General features: G+C 43.1%; 1 protein-coding gene across 1 annotated transcript in view; it reads left to right on the top strand.

The window, feature by feature from the left end:
* Positions 1 to 26,584, top strand: part of LOC106602204 (zinc finger protein 638) — a 50,491-nt gene that overhangs the window by 9,648 nt on the left and 14,259 nt on the right. Inside the window, exons 2-13 of the mRNA XM_045717613.1 lie at positions 10,102 to 11,701; positions 14,384 to 14,413; positions 14,597 to 14,849; positions 19,866 to 20,143; positions 20,361 to 20,576; positions 22,283 to 22,378; positions 22,569 to 22,615; positions 22,727 to 22,794; positions 23,029 to 23,060; positions 24,054 to 24,173; positions 24,584 to 24,718; positions 24,962 to 25,006. Coding sequence (XP_045573569.1) covers positions 10,102 to 11,701; positions 14,384 to 14,413; positions 14,597 to 14,849; positions 19,866 to 20,143; positions 20,361 to 20,576; positions 22,283 to 22,378; positions 22,569 to 22,615; positions 22,727 to 22,794; positions 23,029 to 23,060; positions 24,054 to 24,173; positions 24,584 to 24,718; positions 24,962 to 25,006 — 2,920 coding nt within the window. The remainder of the gene's footprint in view (positions 1 to 10,101; positions 11,702 to 14,383; positions 14,414 to 14,596; positions 14,850 to 19,865; positions 20,144 to 20,360; positions 20,577 to 22,282; positions 22,379 to 22,568; positions 22,616 to 22,726; positions 22,795 to 23,028; positions 23,061 to 24,053; positions 24,174 to 24,583; positions 24,719 to 24,961; positions 25,007 to 26,584) is intronic.

Genomic DNA, 26,584 nt, shown 5'->3' with positions numbered 1-26,584 from the left:
CTGATATAAGAGAGTGTTGGGTCTATGGAACAAGATGGGCAGTGAGAGTATACTTGTTAGGGATATTCTGGTAGCAAGAGCACATGATCATCTTATTTAGTTGAGACTGGCGAAATAGAGATGTTATTTTCTCAGTGTGGTCAGTCACGAGGTTTGATTATCAATTAGATATGATTATTATATAAATGTACTATGCCACAGAAATAGCCTGGACATAAAAAAAAATGGTAGGCCCCTATTTGATTTGAAATCGTAGTCACAAGGTTATTTACAGACATGTTCTGTCCCTCTGTCCCCCCCCCCCAACAATAACCATATTATTACCTGTGAAAATAACATGTCACATGCATCACCATCATTACCATCTTCTTCTTTTCCCTTAGAATGGGAAAGTTACTGAACACACCCTCCACCGTCATGGACGGACAGTAGTCACTGGCTTGTCTTCACATGCTCATGCAATACGCCTACATCTTGTCATCTTGTCCATATGATTGGTATTTTTTTTTGTACACATACAAGATGGCATACGTACATCTCCATTAGCTAATGCTGCCTGCCCATTATCCACATATCTCCCTGCCTACGCTTGCTAGCCGTCCTGTCCGTTCCTTACCCTATCCTGTCAACATTGTGAGCACTGGTTTATCCATTCAGACAGGTGTTTGAATAATGTGCCTCTCTGTCCAATAAATAATGATTGTCATGAGGCTGAAGGGTGAGGCGCGGGGCTAAGAGGTGAATTTACGACAGCCAAATGTATCTTTCACCTCATTGATCATGAAACGTGAGTGACTCCAAAGAACTCTGCGAACAGGTGCGGTGGCGAGGGGTTGGGGCCCTGGGGTGGTGGCGAGGAGTAGGGGGGAGACGAGAAAGAAAGAGGGGAGTGGAGTAAGAGATAGAGAGAGAGAGAGATGGGACACAGCAAGGGAGTCAGGCAGGTTGGGTGATGGGAATTTGCATAATGAAGAAAAAAAATCTATAATCTGACTCAGAGTTCAGAGGTGGATTCCAAAGGCAGGAGTTGTGTGTTTTCATCCCCCCCGACATGTCTCCAAATCTAACACCGCGGAGTACGGGGGACATTGCCCACAGGTGCACTTTGGTGACGCAAACAGCAACCAGTTATGACAGGAAATTTAGAGGCAAGTCATTCGGACCCCCACCACCACCAAACCCACTGAGAGAGACGTATGCATAGCGCATACAGTACATAATGTTGTCAGATAGTTCATCCCCGTATCGATTACCAGGCCGGCATGGATGGATCATGTGTTTCTGTGTCTGTTTTTAAATGTTTCTGCTATCGAATACAGCGAGCGCTTGGATCAGATGTCTGTGGCATGTTTAAATACACCGGCATGCTGTCTCTCATTCCTTCTCTCTCTCTCATCCCCCCTTCTCACCATCATTCCCTCTGTCTCTTAAACATACAGCTTCTATCTCTCATAAACACACGCACACACACAAAATGCACATTGTCTAGGACCTAGGCCTATATCTCACAAACACACAATTTCTCTTTCTCACACGTACACAGCCTCTGTCTATCCCTCTCTCTATCAATGTGTGGATGACAACAGTTTAATATGACCCAGGGGGAATGAAGGCAGTTGCCGTTACAAGCCTGATAATTTGTCAAGTGACGAGTTAATGAGAGGGTCATGGGAGCTTTGGCCACAGACACACCGGAATGTTGGGAACAGCCAATCACAGGACACAGTCAATTCCATATAACTTTATTTATTCCCATCAGGAGTGACTTTAAAAATCATTTTAGACATGTTTGCATTGTTAAGAGAAAGACATAGTGTTGAGGTTGATGCAGTCTCAAATCCTAATTTAGCCTCATCCTTATTTTGTGTACTGTTTTGAAAAAAATAAATGTCTACAGTACATGACACTAACATAACAATAGGTATCTAATACAGAAGCATGTAACAAAAGTTTCCCATAACAAATGTCTAATATCTCAATATTGACCAAATATGCAATCTGTCATAACTTCACAAAACAATTGCAAATAGGAGCACTAAATAACTCTGATTTATGCTGGTAGTGTGGTAGAAACGTTGTTTGTAGTTTACATAAAGTATAGTGATGAATAAACTATAATTTACACATTTTGATAGAAAATTATATACTGTATGTGTGGCGTAGATCTTTTTTAGCAGAAAAAGCGCAATGACATTCGATTCAATGCCTAAGATTTAATCATTGGTTCTGCTCTCGATTAGTCAGCCTCTTTTCATTGTAGTGCTTTTTGCGCAAGCGGTTATATCCTTCATCACAGGGGAGAGAAGAGCCGATTTCAACAGGTCCCACTAAGACAAACAAAGAACCACACCCGGTATTGTATGACAGGTAGCTATGTCTAAACATATTATTTTCAAAAATAGCATCTTCACGGATATCAATCACCGTCCATTCAGGGAGAAAATACCATGCATGCTTCCTCGTTCTGCTGCTGGCATCGCAGCAAAAAACAAAATGGCTTTACAATGCTGCTAGCTAGCTAACCTAACGTTAGGCCTGGAAAGCTGCGTTTAGTCGGACACTGCAGCTAGTCAATGTGGAACGTATTTATCCGCAAACGTAAGTTATAAAACGACAGGAATGTATTTGCACGAGTGCACAGCTGGTTGGTACTAGCCAATAAAATGGACATTACACGAGCTTGCTGATTAGGTTAGCTAACTAGCATTGTAACTAAATGTCCTCATTTCAACTGGTTAGCATCAGATCGAACCAAGGCGTTTGTATTTAAACGGCATTTGACATCTGGTGCAGTTTGTATATAATGTATAGGCTAACTTTACAGTACAGTTAGAGAAAGTCGTGTTTTATATTAGCGATCTAACTCATGTAAATGAATCACCGGCCGTCTACAGCCATGTTGCTAGTAGCCCAATGGACTAGAAGCTAACGTTACTCCGACCTTATAGTACAAGGGCCTTACCGTTACATGTTCTATTTAGAGGCGAATTGGCTCTGGCAGCCAAATAATCCATCTAAATGTGAATCGATTCTCAATTGCGGTATGGTTATAGAAACATAAATCTTTGTACTTTCATAACACATCAAAACAATTTCACAAAAGGAACATATGCAATTTACTAATTCAAAGATCGGCTTTGGGCAAAAATAACGTATTCAAACGGTATAACTGATCAATGCACCATCATACCAGGTCTTTTAATGCTTAAAAACAAAACTGGATTAATGAGATATTTGACCAAAGTGCCATTTCTCCAAAAACAAATCCTTTGAAATGACGTCAACACATATGTAGTTACTGGCTAGCTTAGCTAACGAACTAGCTACATCTGTTTCGGTGCGCATGACCAGAATGACGCAATATTAACCACAAGGCACACCCCATTTCTCTTTTGAAAATTGAGAAAAGGGGCGGAGTTGGACCGGGTTAACGCAGTTGCAGGTGAAAGTATCTTTCAGTGACAACAGGTTTGTGGCGTCCGTCTTCTGTTAATACTCAGGTGTTCGGAGATGCAGATGGCTAATTAGCACAGAGTTGGCTCTGGCGTTTACCGTAAATGAGCACTGTAACGTGGAAATATGGCAGTGTGGGAAACCAAACCCTATAAAGGTGTGTAGTACTTTTACCTTTTTGTTTTATGAACATTATTTCTCGTTGATATGAAAGATACGTTCTGTATGTTTCCAAAACTGTACTGCAAGTGATGCATGTTAAAGTTTAGAAAAAGTGGCCTTTTATGGCCAGACATATGATCATCCAGTGGAGGCTGGTGGGAGGAGTTATAGGAGGACACTCATTGTAATGGCTGGAATTAAATTAATGGCACATAGTCAAACGTGGTTTCCATATGTTTGTGTTTGATACCGTTGCATTTATTTCATTCTAGCCATTATAATGAGCCCGTCCTTAAAGGTAGTTAGCCTCTATCAATGGAGTATGTTCCTAGTTACTGCACCCATGGTCATTTGATCAGAATCCTATATACTTGTCCTTTCTTATGCATAGAACTTCTCCTCTTTGAGACTGATGCATGATTCCAACCCAGATTAGCTTCTAATTAACCTATCCCTAATATCCACACAAGCTTGCTTGATCAGTGGACTAAATCTGTGCAGGATGCTGATGGACTTCTCAATTACAAGATAGACTATCATCAGACTCTAATGGCAAGATGGAGTTTACTCATTGACTCCTTAAGGTGTCAGCGTGCTTCAGCTCGACTGGCGTCTATGCAAACCGAACGAGTGTGCTCACATACTCCCTTAAAATACCTTTCTATTGAAAAATTTGAAAAGGGCGGCAATAGCACTCCGTCCATTTTTTGAGACGCCGGAGCCAGTATACACTTCCTCAAAATAGTCAGAATTAATCTAAGATAACTCAAGAAATCGGTCATTAATTGTAGTCTTTTTTGCAGAGAAGATCTTAGTCGCCCAATTTTACATCTAACTAAGATGTTTGGTGCAGTATCTCTCAATGAAAAAATGTGCATGAAAATGAGTTGAATGACAACAAAGACTTTATTGAAAAATCCCTACTGTTGACCAGGCACAAATGAAAGGGGTGTGGACTAGAGGTCGACCGATTAGGATTTTTCAACGCCGATACCGATTATTGGAGGACCAAAAAAAGCCGATACCAATTAATCAGCTGTTTTTTTATGTTTTTTATTTTTTGAAATAATGACAATTACAACAGTACTGAATGAACACTTATTTTACCTTAACACATCATTTTACCTTAATACATCAATAAAATCAATTTAGCTTCAAATAAATAATGTTCAATTTGGTTTAAATAATGCAAAAACAAAGTGTTGGAGAAGAAAGTAAAAGTGCAATATGTGCCATGTAAAAAAGCTAACGTTTAAGTTCCTTGCTCAGAACATGGGAACATATGAAAGCTGATGGTTCCTTTTAACATGAGTCTTCAATATTCCCAGGTAAGAAGTTTTAGGTTGTAGTTATTATAGGAATTATAGGACTATTTCTCTCTTTACGATTTGTATGTCCTATACCTCTGACTATTGGATGTTCTTATAGGCACTTTAGTATTGCCAGTGTAACAGTATAGCTTCCGTCCTTCTCCTCGCTCCTACCTGGGCTCGAATCAGGAACACATCGACAACAGCCACCCTCGAAGCAGCGTTACCCATGCAGAGCAAGGGGAACAACTACTCCAAGTCTCAGCGCGAGTGACGTTTGAAACGCTATTAGCGTGCACCCCGCTAACTAGCTAGCCATTTCACATCAGTTACACCAGTCTAATCTTGGGAGTTGATAGGCTTGAAGTCATAAACAGCGCAATGCTTGAAGCATTGCGTAGAGCTGCTGGCAAAATGCACGAAAGTGCTGTTTGAATGAATGCTTACGAGCCTGCTGGTGCCTACCACCGCTCAGTCAGACTGCTCTATCAAATCATAGACCTAATTATAATATAATAAACACACAGAAATACGAGCCTTAGGTCATTAATATGGTCGAATCCGGAAACTATCATCTCGAAAACAAACTGTTTTTTCTTTCAGTGAAATACGGAACCGTTCCGTATTTTATCTAACGGGTTGCATCCCTATGTCTAAATATTCCTGTTACATTGCACAACCTTCAATGTTATGTCATAATTACGTAAAATTCTGGCAAATTAGTTCGCAACGAGCCAGGCGGCCCAAACTGTTGCATATACCCTGACTCTGCGTGCAATGAATGCAAGAGAAGTGACACAATTTAATGTTAGCAGGCAATATTAACTAAATATGCAGGTTTTAAAATATATAGTTGTGTATTGATTTTAAAGAAAGGCATTGATGTTTATGGTTAGGTACATTGGTGCAACGACAGTGCTTTTTTCGCAAATGCGCTTGTTAAATCATCACCTGTTTGTCAAAGGCTGTGATTCGATGAGAAATTAACAGGCACCGCATCGATTATATGCAACGCAGGACACGTTAGATAAACTAGTAATATCATCAACCATGTGGAGTTAACTAGTGATTATGTTAAGATTGATAGTTTTTTTATAAGATAACTTTAATGTTAGCTAGAAACTTACCTTGGCTTCTTACTGCCCTCGCGTAACAGGTAGTCAGCCTGCCATGCAGGCTCCTCGTGGAGTGCAATGTAAGGCAGGTGGTTAGAGTGTTGGACTAGTAACCCGAAGGTTGCAAAAACGAATCCCCCCCTGAACAATGGAGTTAACCCCCGTTCCTAGGCCGTCATTGAAAATAAGAATGTGTTCTTCATCTGACTTGCCCAGTTAAATAAAGGCGTAAAAATAAATAAAATAAAAAAGGTAAATCGGTGGCCAAAAATACAGATTTAGCGATTTGTTATGAAAACTTGAAATCGGCCCTGATTAATCGGTCGACCTCTAGTGTGGACTTTGGCTACAACCGACTTCGGCTTGTTCGTCTGTGCCCGAACAACCGAAGAACTGTACTGAAGTCCAAAACGAACAAAAACGTCAATGTCATCATAATACATGCACAAACTCTTCTGAACTGTTTCGGCTGAGAAGCATGCGGACGCCTTTACAATTGAATCATCTGAAATCGGTGTAAAAAATAATGCTGTTTGGCGTTCTATAGAATTTATGTATAGTAATTTTTCCCTTAATATTCCTTGTTTCAGGTTAACATCATATCAAATTGTACATATTTTTGAATACAAGCAAGAATCAAGATTACATAAAACATAACGTAAGCAACAGAAAACAAACGTGACAGGGCTGGTTGGTATACCATGTTTTACATTAGAAACTGGGTGGTTCGAGGCCTGAATTTTGATTGGTTGACAGCTGTGGTATATCACGAGAATAAGGCATGTCTGGGGGTTGTGGTATATGGCCAATGTACCATGGCTAAGGCCTGTATCCAGGCACTCCGTGTTGTGTCGTGCTTAAGAACAGCCCTTAGCCATGGTATATTGGCCATACACCACACCCCCTCTTCCCTTATTGCTCAAATATACCGGTATTTGGTGTACGGACCGGTTTGCGTTTTTACATTACCTTCTATAACGATGTTTGGTTTGTTAAATCTGATACGCCATGTGTAATGTCCATTTTATAGTTTACTCCACTACTTGAGTCATCTCTTTCCACTCTCTTTCTGTGCTGCTTTCCACACAGACATAGCCCCGCTAGCTAATAAATGTACTGAGTCAGAGAAAATGTAACTAGCTATACAGCCTGATAATACCAGTGATGGTGTAGACCTAAATCAGAATGTTTGTGCAACAGTATCTTCTAAATCAGAGGGATACGTGAAGCCTGAGTATGTTAGCTAAATGCAGTAGGTAAGAGAATATTAAATGTAGCCAAAGATTATAGGGTCCCCTAGGAAACATATTATTATTTGGTTGCTACCCTGTCTCGTCCCTGGCATTTTTGTTAATTTCCATGTCATCCAACACTGTATTCAAAGTGTCCGCTATTATATTCTCATTATAGAATTTGAATAATACATTTCCATGATTCCAACAGTTCACCGACGTGAACGTTTTGTTTAGGTCCACACAGTCCCTTAACTTCTATGGGCTACGTGGGCCCACCTGCGGGACACAGCCAGTGAAATATCAGGGCGGCAAATTCAAAAACAACAAAATGTCATAATTCAACTTTCTCAAACATACAACTATTTTACACCATTTTAAAGATACACTTCTCCTTGATGTAACCACATTGTCCGATTTCAAAAAGGCTTTACAGCGAAAGCAAAACATTAGATTATGTTAGGAGAGTACATAGACAAAAATAATCACACAGCCATTTTCCAAGCAAGGACATGTGTCAATAAAACCCAAAACACAGCTAAATGAAGCACTAACCTTTGACGATCTTCATCAGATGACACTCCTAGGACATTATGTTACACAATACATGTATGTTTTGTTCGATAAAGTTCATATTTATATCCAAAAACAGCATTTTACATTGGCGCGTGATGTTCAGAAAATGTATTCCCACCAAAACGTCCGGTGAATGTGCACATCAATTTACAAAAATACTTATCATAAATGTTGACAAAATATATAACAATTATTTAAAGAATTATAGATAGACTACTCCTGGATGCAACCGCTTTGTCAAATTTTAAAATAGCTTTACGGAGAAAGCACATTTTTCAATATTCTGAGTACATAGCTCGCCATCACAGCAAGCTATACAGACACCCGCCAAGTTCGGGGCAACCTAAAGTCAGAATTAGTATTAGAAATTTTCTCTTACCTTTGCTGATCTTCGTTAGAATGCACTCCCAGGACTGCTACTTCCACAAGAAATTTTGTTTTTGTTCGAAATAATCCATATTTATGTCCAAATACCTCCGTTTTGTTTGTGCGTTCAGAGCACTATCCAAAGGCATAACGCGCGAGCGCGGTACCAGAGACAAAGTCAAAATGTTCCATTACCGTACTTGGAAGCATGTCAAACGCTGTTTAAAATCAATCTTTATGGTATGTTTTACGTAAAATTGCGATAATATTCCAACCGGACTATAGCGTATTCATTCAAGGAGAAAAAGAAGGAATGGCGCCCTCGCGTGACCGCGCATGTCCACAGGCAGTCCACTTAGTAACTGAGCTCCTATTATCTGCCCAGTAACAGGAGAAGGCTGAAACAACTTTCTGAAGGCTTTTGACAGCCAATGGAAGCCTTAGGAAGTGCAACGTAACCCCACGGATACTGTAGTTTCGAAAGGGACTTGAAAGAACTGCAATTCTCAGATCCTCCACTTCCTGGTTGACTTTTTCTCAGGTTTTTGCCTGCCATATGAGTTCTGTTATACTCACAGACACCATTCAAACAGTTTTAGAAACTTCAGTGTTTTCTATCCAAATCTACTAATAATATGCATATTCTAGTTTCTGGGCCAGAGTAGTAACCTGTTTAAATTGGGAATGTTTTTCATCCGGCCGTGAAAATACTGCCCCCTAGCCCAGACAGGTTAAGGGGGCAAGGTAAATGCCAATAAATACACAGCCATTCTGAGTGAGTGATCACCGTCAACCTATGGTGAAGAATTTCTATCCTGGTGGGAGTAGTCATCTTGGAAGAGACCATGTCCCCATCCACAGGGCACGAGTGGTCACTAAATGGTTTGTTGAATGAAAACGATGTGAACCATATGTTATGGCCATCTGTCACCAGATCTCAACCCAATTCTACACCACCATCAACAAAACACCAAATGATGGAATTTCTTGTTGAAGAATGGTGTTGCATCCCTCCAATAGAGTTCCAGACACTTGTAGAATCTATGCCAAGGCGCATTGAAGCTGTTCTGACGGCTCGTGGTGGTCCACCGCCCTATTAAGACACTTTATGTTGGAATTTACTTTATTTTGACAGTATATAACATGATTATGTTTTTATTACATGAACAAAAATAAACATTCTTTCTTATTACCCATGACACTTCTCAGGGTATCTGCAAGATTAAGGGAAAGATAGCATGAAGGGGTGCCATATTTCCCCCGTCTTTGTTCTCAAGTATGGAATTTGTTTTCTCCAGTGGCAGCCTTTTAAATATCTCGTAATACCACTGATTTTTATAGTAGGTTGCTGGTCTTTTATCCAATTCAAAATATATATATTTTTTGGGAGATTGAATTGTGTAAGTAATGGCCTGTTTTCTGTGACACCTAATACAAGTAGCTACGGGTCCATTCTTCTAGGACATCTTAACATACCCTTCAGCTCAGTTTAGACATTCTCCCAGATAATTGTCAGTGTGGTGGGCCTGAAACAAGTGCCATTGGGTACCTTTCATTGTTGTACTTATTTTTGTACTTACACATGTTATTCTTTTATTGGCCTTTGTATTAAATTGATGGTAAGTCTAATGGTGTTGAATAGTTAACATTGCTTTGCTTTTCCACCCTGAAAAAGAGCATGACTGCAAGATGTTTAAGAGAAGATGATGGAATTTTCCCTCCCCTAACCACTCAATTTAAAAGGAAACAAAAACAGTGAAATCATAGACATTTCTCACTGCGTAGGGACCGCCTCCTGTAAGAGAACTAAAAGAAGAAATAATACAAGTAAATCAAATTTAAGGAGGCCCAGCATCTGTAATCCTGTTTCTGCTTTCCACCTCTCAGTATCGCATTGCTCACAGAAAGTCGATCCCAGCTCTACCCTCTATCAGCTTGGGCAGATAGGGCAGCCAGCGCCTTCGGTACCATAGGCCGGGGAACCCCGTTCCTCTTCGGACCGGCCGCGGCTATCAGCCTGGCCCAGATCGAAGCCCAGCTAGCTCTGCACCAACTGAGCATCATCGCCGCTGCCAGTAACCACGGCAACCAGCAACTGGCCCTGCTCAACCTTCTCCAGCAAGCAGCTGCCAACAACATCGCTCAGCCGCTCGCCCCCATCATGTACCAGCCTCAGCAACGGGGGGCGCCCTTCAACAGGCCCAGGATCATGCCATACCAACAACAACAACCGGGGCACTCTACGGACGGCAACAACATGGCCCAGATGAACAGCTACCAGGCGGGTCAGTTCCCGCCGCAAACACGGCTACCCGAGGAGCTGGAGTCGGCGATCTCTGTCCGCGTTCAGGGCGGGAGGGACGAGGACCACCGACTACTCAACCAGAATACCCATATCTCCCGGCAGCATTGTGTAGACCCCCGCCTGCATGGGGACGGTCAGGGTGAGAGTTCAGAGACTGGCTATTCTAACAGCAACAACCTTGTCTCGCTCTCCTGCGATGACCAGCAGAATCAGATGCAAGATGTGGACTGGTCTAACTACCAGACTCCCAGTAAACTCTTTGGTCTCAATCAGCAGCAGCACCTTCAGCAATCCTCCCACTCTCATGCTAACCCCAACAGTGGGCATTCAGGAGGGGGCATGCAAAGTTGGAATGCTCCTGTTTCTGAACCGGGTCGTCCACCGGGTGGAAACATGCAGGGTCTGTACGTACCCGAGAGCGCAGGCAGTATCCTGGCCGGCTTCGGCTTGTCAAACGATGACCTGGAGGTTCTCAGCCACTACCCTGATGACCAACTAACTCCAGACACTCTGCCCTTCATCCTACGTGACATACAGATACACAAAACAAACAGAAACACAGGCCCTCCTGCGTTCTCTCAAACTCTCCCTGCTATTCCTAACCTGCCGCCACCGCCTAGTCTTTCTTCACCACAGCGGCATCCTGCACATTCATGTACGACCAACATCCCAAGTTTTCTGAGTGTGACGCAAACGGCGGGTAAAGTTATCGACTACGGCCACGCGAGTAGGGCGGCGGACGAGGGTAGAGACTCTTACAAACGCGAGCTACCGCCTAAGGAGAGAGCGACTAAACCAGAGTCAAAGCCCACCGGTTCGTCTTTGAAACGTAAAGCTGAATCCCCAAGGCGGCACCACTCGCACGACGACTCCTCCGACTCAAAGAAAGACAAAGACTACAGGAGGCGTGCCCCAATCCCCGACGCTCAGAAGCACAAAAGAACGCCCGTCAGAGAGCCGCCATCGAGATCTCGTTCGGAGCGCGAAGGGTCGAGAACAAGGCCACAGTTCGAAGCCAGGAGTGAGTCGTCAAAATCAACCAGACCCTCCGGTGCCAAACGCAGCTCTAGCGCCACCAAGAGGCTCCCAACACCCACCATGATAGGTGATTTCTTGGCGGACCCTCCGAAGTTGTATCCCCACACCTGCTCCCTGTGCGACATGCAATGTGAACGGGCTAAGGTGAGTACCGTACCTGTACCGCACACGTTGTTCGCCAAGCAGAGATTTTATTTTTGTTAAATGGATACTTCAGGATTTTGGAGTCCGATGAACTCGTGGATACCATTTGTTGTCTCTGCGTCCAGTTAAGAAGTTGCTAATTAGCGTTAGCGCAATAGTGAAGTTTTTGGCAACTGCTAGCATGCTAGTAGGTACCATAGACTTCCAGTTGTTGTGCTAATGCTAGTTGTCTTTGGCTCGCAAAGCTACTTCTACTTCTAACTTTCATCATAGTGGATACAGAGAAATGGTATCAATGAGTTCCTCTGGCTCTTGGGAAGTAGATAAAGAGCTTCATTGCCAAAATCACAAAGTATCCCTTTAAGCTTTTACAAAGGCCCAATGCAGTTAAAGGAAAAATCCACTCAAACTATATTTTGGTATTTGTTTCCATTAGTTCTCTGTTGATACAGTACCACAGTGTTTTGAATGTCAGCAGTCAAGTTTTCAAGATATTGGACTTTCAAGAAGCAAATTGTCTCTTGCCACATTGTCATGATGATGCAAAACCTTTTGGGACTATATCAACAATGGACTAATGAAGAAAGGGAAATAAAAATGTTTTTTGGGGTGGATTTTTACTTTAAACACCATAACCACTTTTACATACACACCAGGCATAAAACACAGTGAAATACATCAGATAATATTTGATTCTACTTACAAAAACAGACATATTTTAAGCAATGGTTAAACAGTTTGTACATTTGGTGAGCTTACACTGATTAAAACACCAGGTTTTCTGAGCAATTTTTCAAATTGGCTGGACATGTAAATACCTTAATCGGCATTCCAGCGGTGATCTGCAGTTGTGCTAGCACCAGCTGAGCGAGCCGCCGTCTTTAGCGAGAGTGAAGTGAGTTCGGAACAACAATGTATGCATCTTTACAAATAGTTTTCACATCCAAACTTTATATGTCCCAAATCAGAATCAAATATGCTTCCCAAAAATAACATGGTCGCTGTGGTACAATGTATATTTTGATTGGCAATTTTCTGCATTTATCAGTGCCATCAGGTAGCCTGATTCCAGATGTGTCCATGTAAACAGCACTATTAGGGAAATCGTTCTTCTTGCAAAGCATGTAAACATTTTTATTAAACTATTTTATTGATCTGACTATCCACAATAATCGCATTATTGTGTGCATCTAACCGTACACAGTGTCTTCTCCTTTCAATCCATTATTTTGCAAATCCATGTATGATTGGTGTTACTGTTGAGGTGTTCAACAACTAAACACTAAAGGAGAATACAAATTTTAAAAACATTTGCTCCCGAAAAAGTAGCCTAACCCAAACTGCTAATGTCGAAGATGATGAAGATTGCAGAAGACATGGATATAACTGCAAAAGTTGAATCTTATTTGTGGTGAAGAGGACTAACTTTACCCAATATTCACTCTTCTGCAGTGTACAAAAACATTATCAATGCTGTTTTAATGCAAGAAACACAATTTTGCCATTTACATTTTTGTTTTTTTACAGGTTGTTGCCAAAATGTGTCTATTTGATATCTTCAAATTTTGAAACTTTCTTTAGTACATGATGAAGTACTATCAATACATATATTTTTGATAGCTTGTTGAGGAATGCATTCAAGATGTGGAAGACCTATACATATCAACAATACCCCTAAATATACATAATACATTTCCACCACTCTCCTTAATGCATACATAAGCATAGGCACTATGGTGGTGTAAATGTGATCCTACCAATCACATCCCTCTGCTGGACTCTGGTAGATATCTAACCATTATTTCTTTATTTTCTTTTGTTTTTTCTTCACAGGACTGGATTGATCACGTGAACACAGTCAACCACACAGCTAGCTGCAGAGATCTGCGCAACAAGTGGGTGTTAAAAAAAAGAAAAGAATTGCTAAAACTATGCTGGCAGTTAAAATTCTTATGTCTATTGAAGAACCCGTGCATCAGTCTAAGTAAAAAAAATATAAAAAAAATCCCATCAAAATCCATCAGTTTAAGATATCAAATATCAGTTGTTGTTTTTTTGTTGCATGGGCTGTGTCTCAATCCATCGCATCCGCCTGTCGGCCTTCCGCATCCGTGATAGGTGGCCGAGCTACAGCATTGTTTATCAGACCATGAGACATCCCGAAAATCGGTCTTCTCACGAAAATGTCTAGCGTCCGAACGGTTTGAGAAGTGTCATGTGACTCGTCTGAAGTCGGTAACGCTGATGTGCCAACTACTGTCTGTAGCGTCTGAACCATTTGAGCTACATACTATGAGCCCACTATGGAAAAGGGTGACTCACGAACACGATGGTGTTCTCCGTTTTGCTCCACGACCTTCTTATATTCTAGATATAGGACAGTCACTTCAAAACCTTATTCTTTACAATTCATTTTTTAACTGCCTTTTTTTTTGCCATTTATGAATGTGTTATTCAATGCATTTCTGTGGGCTATAGGAGGCTTTTTGGGATACTTAAAGGGGTACGAGAAATTCGAAATCAAATAGCTAAATGATCCATGGAATGACCATCTTAAAACAATTCCATATGGTAGCTTAGTACCCCTCCCCCACAACGGTTAACTAGCCCATTAATACTCAGCAATAACCCATTAATAATGTGTAGGACAATGTACTCATGTCTCTTCTTTCCCCCCCAAAGGTATCCAGACTGGAATCCAAATGTCCCAAGGTGAGAGATGTTCCCAAAATGTAGGACTACCTATTTTTCACCTTGATTGTCCAATGGTGCCTTTTTGGGATTGCAACTGACAAACCACCTATCATTTTCCTCTGTTGGTGTTGTATGTCACTGGGTTTTTGAATCACATATAATGTCATATTGTTCTTCTGACTCCTCTTTGCCCCAAACCAGGAGGGACCCGTCTCAAGGTCAGGATGCCTGTGCCACCTGGCATTCCCTAGAACGCTCTCCCTCCCGCTCAGTCTCCCGTTCCCTGTCCTGGTCCCCTCCCCCAACCCCCCTCCTGACCGAAGCAGAAGGATCTCTCCGCCCACCTCCCATGGACACGCCCCCCACACCTCTGGCCGGCACAGCCCCTCCCAGTCCCATCGGGGTTCTGCCTCCAGCGCTCACAGGCCAGAGAAGAGAACCAGCGAATCCTCAGGTAAGCCTCTTGGCTAGATGCTAATCTGAGCTAGTGGTTGACACGGTTTCCCAGACCCAGATGAAGCGTATTCCTGGAGTGCTAGTCTGTTCGCACTGTAATATATCTGCCCTGTGCCGCATCGTCATAACCCAGACATCATTTGTTACCCCTACCTCCAGGGATATCTACTGTAATATATCAAACTTTTTTTTGTCGCATGCGCCAAATACAGCAAGTGCAGACGTTACCGTGAAATGCTTACTTACAAGCCCTTAACCAACAGTGCCGTTCAAGAAGAATAAAGAAAATATTTACCAAATAAACTAAAGTAAAAAATAACACAATACAATAACGAGGCAATATACAGAGGTTACCGAGTCAGTGTGTGGGAGTACAGGTTAGTTGAGTTAATTTGTACATGTAGGTGGGGGTGAGGTGACTGCATAGATAATAAACAGCAGTGTAACAGTAGCAGTGTACAAAACAAATGGGGGGGGTCAATGTAATAGTCTAGTGGACATTTGATCAATTGTTCAGCAGTCTTATGGCTTGGAAGCTGGTCAGGAGCCTTTTGGTCCTAGACTTGGCGCTAGACACTTTTTGTGTGCTGTAACATTAAAATAAAAACATGAACATTAAAGATGGCACCATGTGGCCATGAGAGGTAAAAGTTTCCCTAGTGCAGTTTAATGAACACAACCTTAAGTAAGCAAATCAAATGTGCATATAAAAGCAACACAAGTAAAGCAATGTGCATGTAAGAACAGTACAACCATATGTAAACACAACCAATGTGCAGGTGTTGATATTAAAATAACACAAAATATGTAAACAAATCAAATGAACACCACTGATTGTATGTCTGTTCTCTCCTTCATAAAGAAATGAGGTGCTGCTGGCCTATCATCCTGTATGTATGCATCTTTGTTCGCTACTTAAACCGGACAAAGTAAATATGCTGACATTTTTACATTTCAATCTCAAGTGATCTGCGATTGGACACAATATGCCCACTGGCACTGAACACTCTGATGGCACGCTGGTTGCCGGGATGCACAAAAGCTTCCAGGAAACCCTGGCAAGGTGAGGCAGCTCTGATGCATGGCCCCTCCCCCACACCAGTGGACCCTCTTCTGCTGGAATAGGTGGCAGAGACAGGTAGAACTTGATCTTTTCTTTCATTCTGTCTTCTAGGGTAGTCAGAATCTGACTCTCTTCACCTCTCTGCTGTCTTGTTGAGAGAATCTTTCTCAGCAACCCAGCCAGGCCCTTCCCCGCCGACGCTGCTGTGTTGGTGGTGGAGGTGCTGCTGGTGCTTTGTGGTTGTTCCCTGACTTGTGCAGCTGCCAGCTTCAAGGCCTCCTGGACACAGCTGTCAGTGTCAACTTTTGCAGCCTCAGGCTCATCTAAAAAGCTCCTTTTGAAGCGGGGGTCAATGAAACAAGCCATGTGAATGACTCTCTTTGCCTTCTCTGTATATCTGTTGTTAAGGTCTTCTCTCATTACCCTTTTCATCTCCTTGGTCCGGGATGGCTCTGTATCCTTTTCCACCAAAACATCACATCTGTAAACTTGCTCAGAGGTTCAAGGAGCTGTCACAGTTGCTCCATGACACTTATGTCGTCATCCTTGGACATCAGATGCCGTGTTCCTCTTTCTCCAGCCAGTGTCACACAGACTGGCTGCTGTTGGCTGAGGAAACGCTCAAGCATCTTGTATGTAGATCCCCATCGGGTCACCGCATCATGGATCAGAGCTTTCTGTGGCATGTTGAGGGCAGCTTGCTTTTCTCTCAGTTATCCCCTTCTCTTCCAGCTCCGTGAGAAGCCTTGGACCAGATGACGGCAGGCCTTGACTGCTGTGTCACCTCTCTGAATTTTCAGAGCCTTTGAGATGGTCAGGTTCAAATGATGGCCAAAGCACCCAAGCAACAGATCTGGGAACTCTTCAAAAGCCTTGATCATGTTTGTTGCGTTGTCTGTGGTTATGCAGACTAGGTCTTTCTTGTTGATTCCCCCACTCTGTTGTGAGCTGAGTGATCTTCTGGGAAGAACTGTGTTTCCAGGCAGTTTGATTCCCGTTGCTAGTCTGGGGTGAGGTAATGGATAGTGAAGCTGATGTAGGGTTGACCACTCCTGCTTTCAGCAGTCCAGAGGTCAGTAGTTGCAGCTAACCATGTGCCTAAAGCCAAACTTTTTACAACATCCGCTTTAACCTGGTTGTACAGGTTTGGGATTTCACTCGTAGAAAATGTTTGTCACTTTGTAGTGAGGCACGGCAACCTTCATCGGCCTCAGAAAGCCAGGCCTCTCAACAATTTGAAATGGCATCATGTCCTTTTCAATGTAATATGCAAGGGCTGCAGTGAGATCTTGAGCATTTTTTTTTATGTGGGCGCATAAGCAGCCTGCCTTTTTTTAAATGCATGCTCGAGTGTCTGTCACAACTGTAGAGGAGTGACCATTAGCATCAGTGGGTTTGCCTGCTGTACACCCACTCTGTAAACAAGGGAATAGCAAATGTATTATTATTATTGGTACGTTATAATTATTATTCACACACAATCTTCTGTGTTGCATTTGAGTATATGCAATGACCCCGTGCACAATTTACATAATTTCAAATGAGTCTTAAGACAGTGATAGTAATTGCAATGAGCCCAACAATTGACATAATACAGGAGTCTTGTATAGGAATATATAGTGTTTCTCCTGTTGGAACACTTACAAACAAGTCGACGACTGACGGATTTTAAATGAATGAAATATGTTGGTTGGGCGACTAAACTACATAACGTGTTATCGTGTGCAATGGGCGAATAGAGTCTGCAGACACACGACGCATACAGCAGCAGTTGTGTTTTTACAAGAGTGGTTAAAAGGGAAGGCTTCAGTTTACATTATTGAGAAGCTATTATTAGAAAGTTAGACAGACAAACCATGACATTTTCCCACATCATGCATTCGCTATAAAGTAGTGGGTGGTGGTCACGAAGATGCCTCGAGAGATTTGAAGTGTTGTCCCCTTTTGCAGCAATAAAAAAAAAGTTAGCATGTTCTGCAGACAGGTTGACTATCTTCGATTAAGTTTCCCTCAGCATTCTTGTAAAACACAAAATACGACCACACTTCAGATTTGGTTCTCTTGGAAGGCATACAAATCTTCAGAGCGCTGTCACTGCCTTCCGCCGTGTTTTCACACAAAACCCACGTTCCATGCTGCGTCACTGTTGCTAACTTTGGTTGATATTTACCGTGAGTTTTTCAAACTGGTAATCAAATACGGTTTTAATGATAATTTGAAATGTACCATGGTTTATCGTGAAACCAGTAACTGTTTCATCCCTACTTGGGTGAATGGAGTGAGTCTCTGACAATTTTATGGGCTTTCCTCTGACACCGCCTATTATGGCCTACCCTTACCACCTGGGGGCGGCCCGTCAGGAAGTCCAGGATACAGTTGCAGAAGGTGGTGTTTAGTCCCAGGTTCCTTAGCTTAGTGATGAGCTTTGTGGGCACTATGGTATTGAACGCTGAGCTGTAGTCAATGAACAGCATTCTCACAATAGGTGTTCCTTTTGTCCAGGTGGGAAAGGGCAGTGTGGATTGAGATTGCATCATCTGTGGATCTGTTGGGGCGGTATGCGAATTGGAGTGGGTCTAGGGTATCTGGGAGGATGCTGTTGATGTGAGCCATGACCAGCCTTTCAAAGCACTTCATGGCTGTCGACGTGAGTGCTACAGGGTGGTAATCATTTAGTCAGGTTACCTTCGCTTCTTTGGGCACAGGGACTATGGTGTTCTGCTTGAAACATGTCGGTATTACAGCATCGGTCAGGGAGAGGTTGAAAATATCAGTGAAGACACTTGCCAGTTGGTCTGCGCATGCTTTGAGTATACGACCTGGTAATCCGTCTGGCCCTGCGGCTTTGTGAATGTTGACCTTTTTATAGGTCTTGCTCACATCGGCTACCGAGAGCGTTATCACAGTCATCCAGAACAGCTGGTGCTCTCGTGCATGCTTCAGTGTTGCTTGCCTCGAAGCGAGCATAAAGGGCATTTAGCTCGTCTGGTAGGCTCGAGTGTGGGTTTCCTTTTGTATTCCGTAATAGTTTTCAAGCCCTGCCACAACCGACGGGCGTCAGAGCTGGTGTATTAGGATTCAATCTTAATCCTGTATTGATGCTTTGCTTGTTTGATGGTTCGTTTGAGGTCATTCCTTATTTCTTATACGGGTTCCGATTAGTGTCCCGCTCCTTGAAAGCGGCAACTCTAGCCTTTATGCAGATGTTGCCTCTAGTCTATGGCTTCTGGTTGGAATATGTACGTGGGGATAGAATTATGGTCAGATTTTCCAAAATGGAGGGTGGAGGAAAGCTCTGTATGCATCTCTGTGTGTGGAGTAAAGGTGGTCGAGTTAATTTTTGATTTATGTATTTATTTTCTCTCTGGTTGCACATGTGACATGCTGGTAAAACTGATTTAAGTTTGCCTGCATTAAAGTCCCCGGCCACTAGGAGCGCCGCTTCTGAATGAGCATTTTCCTGTTTGCTTATGGCCTTATAGAGTTGGTCTTAGTGCCTGAATCGGTCTGTGGTGGTAAATAGACGGCTTCGAATAATATAGATGAGAACTGTCTTGGTAGATAGTGTGGTCTACAGCTTATCATAAGGTACTCTACCTCAGGCGAGCAATACCTCAAGACTTCTTTAATATTAGACATTGTTCACCAGCTATTATTGACAAAAAGACACACACCCCCACCCCTCGTCTTACCAGACGTAGCTTCTCTGTTCTGCCGGTGCATGGAAAATCCCACCAGTCCTATATTGTCCATGTCGTCGTTCAGCCACGACTCGGTGAAACAAGATTTTACAATATTACAGACATCTGTTACCGCTACCTTCAGGGATATCTACTGTTATATATCTACGTCATTATAACCTGACATCTGTTACCCCTACCTCCAGGGATATCTACTGTAATATATTTACATCATTATAACCCAGAAATCATCTGTTACCCCTACCTCCAGGGATATCTACTGGGAGCTCCTCTCGAGAAGGCCTGAAGCGTTCCAGAAATGACCCCGCCAAGTGTGCAGCTGGCTCTTCCTCAGCTGCCAAACTTGGTGGCCTCGGCAACAGAGCAGGGGTTTCTGGGAAACACGAGTCCGGGAAACGTGAGTCCTATTTGTCGTCCGCCAGCAAGTTTCCGGCGTCCATGTCTGAGAAGCCACATCGTCCAGCTTCCTCTAAGCCGGGCGCCAAGCCAGCATCCGGGAAGGAGACCGCCATAGGACAGGACTCAGAGGTGTGCCCTTCGCAGAGCTTTTGGTTCAATCTTTTGTTTGCTATGCACAGTGTCATTAGGGCTCTTAAGATTAACCTCATTATCAGTAATATTTACTTTCAGTAGTAATACCATTAGGGAAGTTTCACAAATTGAATTGGAACTAACTTATAAGGATAGCAGCTTCTTCACACTCCCATCCAAGCAGTGCTTGTAAATTTTCCTTCCTTGATTTTAGGTCCAGTCCTCCAATGCGCCACAGAAGAAGCCGAATCCAACGCTGCAGAAGAAGAATCCTCCAGGTTCCTACTTGCTCTATCTGACGGGCCTTCCTGTAGATGCCAAGTACCAGGAAGTGGTGTCACTGGTGCAGGCCTTCGGCAAGGTCACCAATGTCCTCATCATCAGGAACGAGGAGGGGGAGGGGAAACAGGGGCAGCCGCAATACAGTAAAGTGAGTATAGATAACCGTGTGAGAGTGTCAAGTTAAGAATCCTACCCTTTAATGTTAAGTGTGGTGTCTTTTTGATAAATATGAAGACATCTTGTTTACCCCCTAGAGTCGATGTCCTGCATAATAATAAAAATCCCCATCAAAATCCCTCCGTTTTAAGCATTGTTCTGGACTTAACATCCAGTTTATTTGTTTTCCTGTTATAAAAGTTTGATTTTTGAGAGTGAAAACCTGAAAAAACAGGGGAAACCGGAAACCTGGGAAAACTAAACAAGAGAAAATGGAATTTGGGGGAAAAACTTCAACTGATTTTATAGGGCTCAATAAATAGGCTGAAGCATGGGGTTGCCCCTCTGCATTTATTCTATTATCTCAAATGTGATCTTTTAACTGGTTAGCTTCCAAAAAGTAAATGTGGACTGTTGTAACATCTTCAAAGTGCACCAGGCAGAAACATTTGAAGTCTTCCTGAAATCGACCATATTGTTTTGTCGTGGCACAGCACTACATATAAATGACTGCAGCGGAAACACTGATACACTATATATAGAAAAGTATGTGGACACCCCATCAAATGAGTAGATTCGGCTGTTGCTGCCACACCCGTTGCTGACAGGTGTATAAAACTGAGCACATAGCTATGCAATCTCCATAGACAAACTTTGTCAATAGAATGGCCTTCCTGAAGAGCTCAGTGACTACCAACATGGCACTGTCATAAGATGCCACCTTTCCAACAAGTCAATTGGTCAAATTTCTACCCTGCTAGAGCTGCCCCGGTCAACTGTAAGTAGTGTTATCGTGAAGTGGAAACATCTAGGAGCAACAACTGCTCAGCCGCGACGTGGTAGGCCACACAAGCTCACAGAACGGCACTGCCGAGTGCTGAAGCACGTAGCGCATAAAAATCGTCTGTCCTCGGTTGCAACACACTACCGTGTTTCAAACTGCCTCTAGAAGCAACGTCAGTACAAGAACTCTTCGTTGGGAGCTTCATGAAATGGGTTTCCATGGCCGACAGCCGAACACAAGCCTAAGAACACCATGCGTAATGCCAAGCGTCGGCTGGGGTGGTGTAAAGCTTGCCGTCATTGGAGCAGTGGAAACGCGTTCTCTGCAGTGATGAATCACGTTTTACCGTTTGGCGGATGACAGGAGAACGCTACCTGCCCCAATGCATAGTGCCACATGTAAAATTTGGTGGTGGAGGTATGTTCTGGGGCTGTTTTTCATGGACGATTAGGCCCCTTAGTTCCAGTGAAGGGAGATCTTAACGCTATAGCATACAATGACATTCTAGACTATTCTGTGTTTCCAGCTTTGTGGCAACAGTTTGGGGAAGGCCCTTTACTGTTTCAGCATTACAATACCTCCGTGCGCAATGCGAGGTCCATACAGAAATGGTTTGTCAAGATCGGTGTGGTAGAACTTGACTGGCCTGCACAGAGACCTGCCCTTAACTCTATCGAACACCTTTTGGTATGAATTGGAACGCCCCCTGTGAGCCAGGCCTAATCGTCCAACATCAGTGCCTGACTCACTAATGCTCTTGTGCCATGGACCTCACGAAATGTATTGCGATTCGATGTTCCAAACATAATGCTCACGGTATGTCTGCTGCAAAGGTACAAGAGAGAGCCATGATAAAACAAGTTTTGGATCCATCTGTGTAACCTCTGCCCCTCTTGGTGTCTCTGTTCCTCCAGGCCACTGTTTGCATGCAGAAAGAGCAGGACGCTAAAGCGCTGGCTGAGTGCCTCACTCTCAACATACGGGAACACCCCATCTCTGTCTCTGACCAGGTTTGTCCCTCCCTGCTTACTGTACCAAAGCCACATCAGCTTCTAGCTGGATATTCATCCACTGTACTGTATATCATGTTTCCCTTGTAGTGAGGAAGCTAGTAATGACAGAAAGAGGAGGAGAAAATTAAATATTAAGAAAAAAGTGGTGATTGATCAAATTTAATCTGTTTATTTCTTTGTTTTACAGAATGGCGAGGAGGAGCTTACTTCCTCGATACCTGTCATTATAAAAGGGTAAGTATTATGCATTACCTGTATATACTAGGGTTATCGTTGACCCCTGAACTTTGCCACTTGTGTGTTATTACGGAGGCAATTCTTCACACATTTCACTACTCTCCATAGAGAAGTGATCGGTGCTCCCAAGACACCTGCAGCCCCCACCGAGGCCAACTTGACCATCAAAGGCCCAGGTAAAAAAAACATACAATTAATGTTCTTTTAGAATGCATCCCAAATGGCACCCTATTCCCTATATAGTGCGTTACGTTTCACCAACGCCCTATGTATTCTGCTCAAAAGTATTGCACTAAATAGCAAATAGGGTGCCAGCCTTAGATGTCTTGATTAATATACAACTAATGATGTTTGATAGACCTGATCAATAAGTTTTGAAATTGAATATTATACATTTTTTCCCCCCACAGAAGCCAGCGTTGGTCAGAAGAATTCAAATGAGGTGCTTTATTTTTTTTTCTGTCTCTTATTTGCCAGTATGTCTATTACAATTTTTTTATTAAGTATTTCAATATTATATATCACATCTACAAAAATACAAGTAAGTGACGGTTGTCATGTGTCGAATACAGCAGTGAAATGCTTATTTACAAGCCCTTAACCAACAATGCAGTTCAAGAAATAGTTAAGAAAATATTTACTAAATAAACGAAAGTTAAAAAAAATAATTTAAAAAAAGTAACAGAAGAAAATTACGTAATAGATAATAAACAGCGAGTAGCAGCAGTGTAAAACAAATGGGGGGGGGGGGGGGGTCAATGTAAATAGTCTGGGTGGCCATTTGATTAATTGTTCAGCAGTCTTGTGGGTAGAAGCTGTTAAGGAGCCTTTTATTCCTTGACTTGGTGCTTCATTACCGCTTGCTGTGCGGTAGCAGAGAGACCCGTCTATGACTTGGGTGATTTATTTGGGGGGGGGGGGGGCCTTCCTCTGACACCACCTAGTATATAGGTCCTGGGTGTCGGGAAGTTTAGTGTTCCAGCATAGTGTTTCAGTTCATCTTTAACACTTTTGAACAATAGAAAACAGGGAGCCAGCCAGCCAGCGGTGTCTGAGCTGTAAGATTTAAATGGGTTTCCCAACAGATACACAGGGAGCAGGTGAAGCCAACAAGGAAGAGGAAGAGGGGCTGTAGAGCGGGACAGGTCGAGAGACTCAAAAGACTGCAGAGGGAAAACAAGGTGCAGAACTGAACTGATATCTCATAGGCCCAGGCAGGGGATGCTACATTATGGAACGTTTAGATAGAAATCTATCATGTAGATTAGACTTGATTTAGCCCCGTCAGGACAGGTAGAATAGGAAATTTTGTGACTGTCAGCTCTATTCATGATATCTTTCTATACAACGTTCTGACCGTTTTCTTTTGTTACCTCGCTGAATACTCCACGTCTTGATTATGACGGTCTTTGTCTCCTGTGGTTTGACCTTTTAGAGAGGCATGGTCAAGATTACTGGACTTCCTGAAAGCGGCTGCTCCGAGATTGATATCGCCAAGCTGGCCCAGCCCTTCGGAACACCTGTCAAGATCCTCCTCATCACCAAGCCCAGTGAGGTAGGCACGCTATCCACAATACATCACTCACTTTCACATTGATTTGCATTATGCGGCTTAGGGCAGTGTTTCCCAACCCTGGTCCTGCAGTACCCCAACTGTACACCCTGGACAAGCACACCTGATTCAACTTGTCAACTAATCATCAGGCCCTCAATGAGTTGAACCAAGTATGTTTGTCCAGGGCTACAACAAAAATGTCTGTTGGGGGTACTGAAGGACCAGGTTTGGGAATTTCATTCCCACATAGGACCTGCTGTATATATTGGCAGTGTCAATGTTCTGTCAGATGCTTTGGGTAAAATAGTCAGTATAATGGCGCTATCATGATTTTCACCGATTTTAAACAATATAACTTGTATACCCAATATGACTGACTGTTGCTGACCGTTTGTCTGTTTGTGGTCCAGGCTCTGGTCACCATGCAGGATGTGGAGTCAGCCCAGGAGATGGTGAAAGTTTACAATGACATGCCTGTCTGCATCAACGATTCTGTTCTGAACATGAGCCTGCTTCCAAACCTCCTGGTGGACTTCAACAGACCGGTAAGATACTGTGGCTTGATTGACTGATCCCTATTAGCGCCTAGTGGAGCACAGGGCCTGAACAGTGCATCTCCAGCGTCCTCTGTTCTGGGCAGTTTTCTTCAGTTAATTCCAGGTGGTTGCTGCAGGGTATGATGATAAATGTTCACTATGAAAAGAGTGTTTATGCACATTCAACTTCTTTTTCACTGATCTGATTCAGTGATGACATAAATAACTTTTCATTCCATTTTATTACCACAGGTGGCACTTTTCCATTCATTGATGGGACCCAGGAATCCTGTTAGCGTGAGTATTTTACTGTTTCTTCAGCTAACCTAAAAGGCTCTTAATAATAGCGTTGTTGCTACCCCAAGGAAAAGGTAGAAAAACACAGGCAATCTCCTTCACTGTAGCCAACGTGAGTAAAACATTTAAACGTGTTAACCCTCGCAGGGCTGCAGGCCCAGACGGCATCCCCGGCCGCGTCCTCAGAGCATGCGCAGACCAGCTGGCTGGTGTGTTTACAGACATATTCAATCAATCCTTATCCCAGTCTGCTGTCCCCACATGCTTCAACAGGGCCACCATTGTTCCTGTTCCCAAGAAAGCTAAGGTTACTGAGCTAAATGACTACTGCCCTGTAGCACTCACTTCCGTCATCATGAAGTGCTTTGAGAGACTAGTCAAGGACCATATCACCTCCACCCTACCTGACACCCTAGACCAACTCCAATTTGCTTACCGCCCCAATAGGTCCACAGACGACACAATCGCCTGCACACTGCCCTAACCCATCTGGACCAGAGGAATACCTATGTAAGAATGCTGTTCAAGATTGGCAAATTGGCCACTGGCGCCCTGTGCTCTTCACAGATGAAAGCAGGTTCACACTGAGCATGTTCTGCTGCCTGCAACATCCTCCAGCATGACCGGTTTGGCGGTGGGTCAGTCATGGTGTGGGGTGGCATTTCTTTGGGGGGCCGCACAGCCCTCCATGTGCTCGCCAGAGGTAGCCTGACTGCCATTAGGTACCGAGATGAGATCCTCAGACCCCTTGTGAGACCATATGCTGGTGCGGTTGGCCCTGGGTTCCTCCTAATGCAAGACAATGCTAGACCTCATGTGGCTGGAGTGTGTCAACAGTTCCTGCAAGAGGAAAGCATTGATGCTTTGGACTGGCCCGCCTGTTCCCCAGACCTGAATCCAATTGAGCACATCTGGGACATCATGTCTCGCTCCATCCACCAACGCCACGTTGCACCACAGACTGTCCAGGAGTTGGCGGATGCTTTAGTCCAGGTCTGGGAGGAGATCCCTCAGGAGACCATCCGCCACCTCATCAGGAGCATGCCCAGGCGTTGTAGGGAGGTCATACAGGCACGTGGAGGCCACACACACACTACTGAGCCTCATTTTGACTTGTTTTAAGGACATTACATCAAAGTTGGATCAGCCTGTAGAGTGGTTTCCAAATCCAGACCTCCATGGGTTGATAAATTGGATTTCCATACATTATTTTTGTGTGATTTTGTTGTCAGCACATTCAACTATGTAAAGAAAAAAGTATTTAATAAGATTATTTCATTCATTCAGATCAAGGATGTGTTGTTTAAGTGTTCCCTTTATTTTTTTGAGCAGTATATATTTGTATGTACATATTTGTATTCATTCCTTTACACTTGTGTGTGTGTGTGTATAAGTATAGTTGTTGTGAAGTTGTTAGGTTATATTACTTGTTAGATATTACTGCATGGTCGGAACTAGAATCACAAGCATTTTGCTACACTTGCATTAACACCTGCTAACCATGTGTATGTGACAAATAAATTTGATTTGATTTTGGTTTGATTAAGACCTGCATGTTAAAACATGATTTAACCTAAT

This window comes from Salmo salar, chromosome ssa04 (assembly GCF_905237065.1).
Source record: "Salmo salar chromosome ssa04, Ssal_v3.1, whole genome shotgun sequence".
In the NCBI taxonomy this organism is placed as follows: Eukaryota; Metazoa; Chordata; class Actinopteri; order Salmoniformes; family Salmonidae; genus Salmo; species Salmo salar.
The sequence above is the reverse complement of the archived record's forward strand: the minus strand, read 5'-3'. Positions and strand labels throughout refer to the sequence as shown.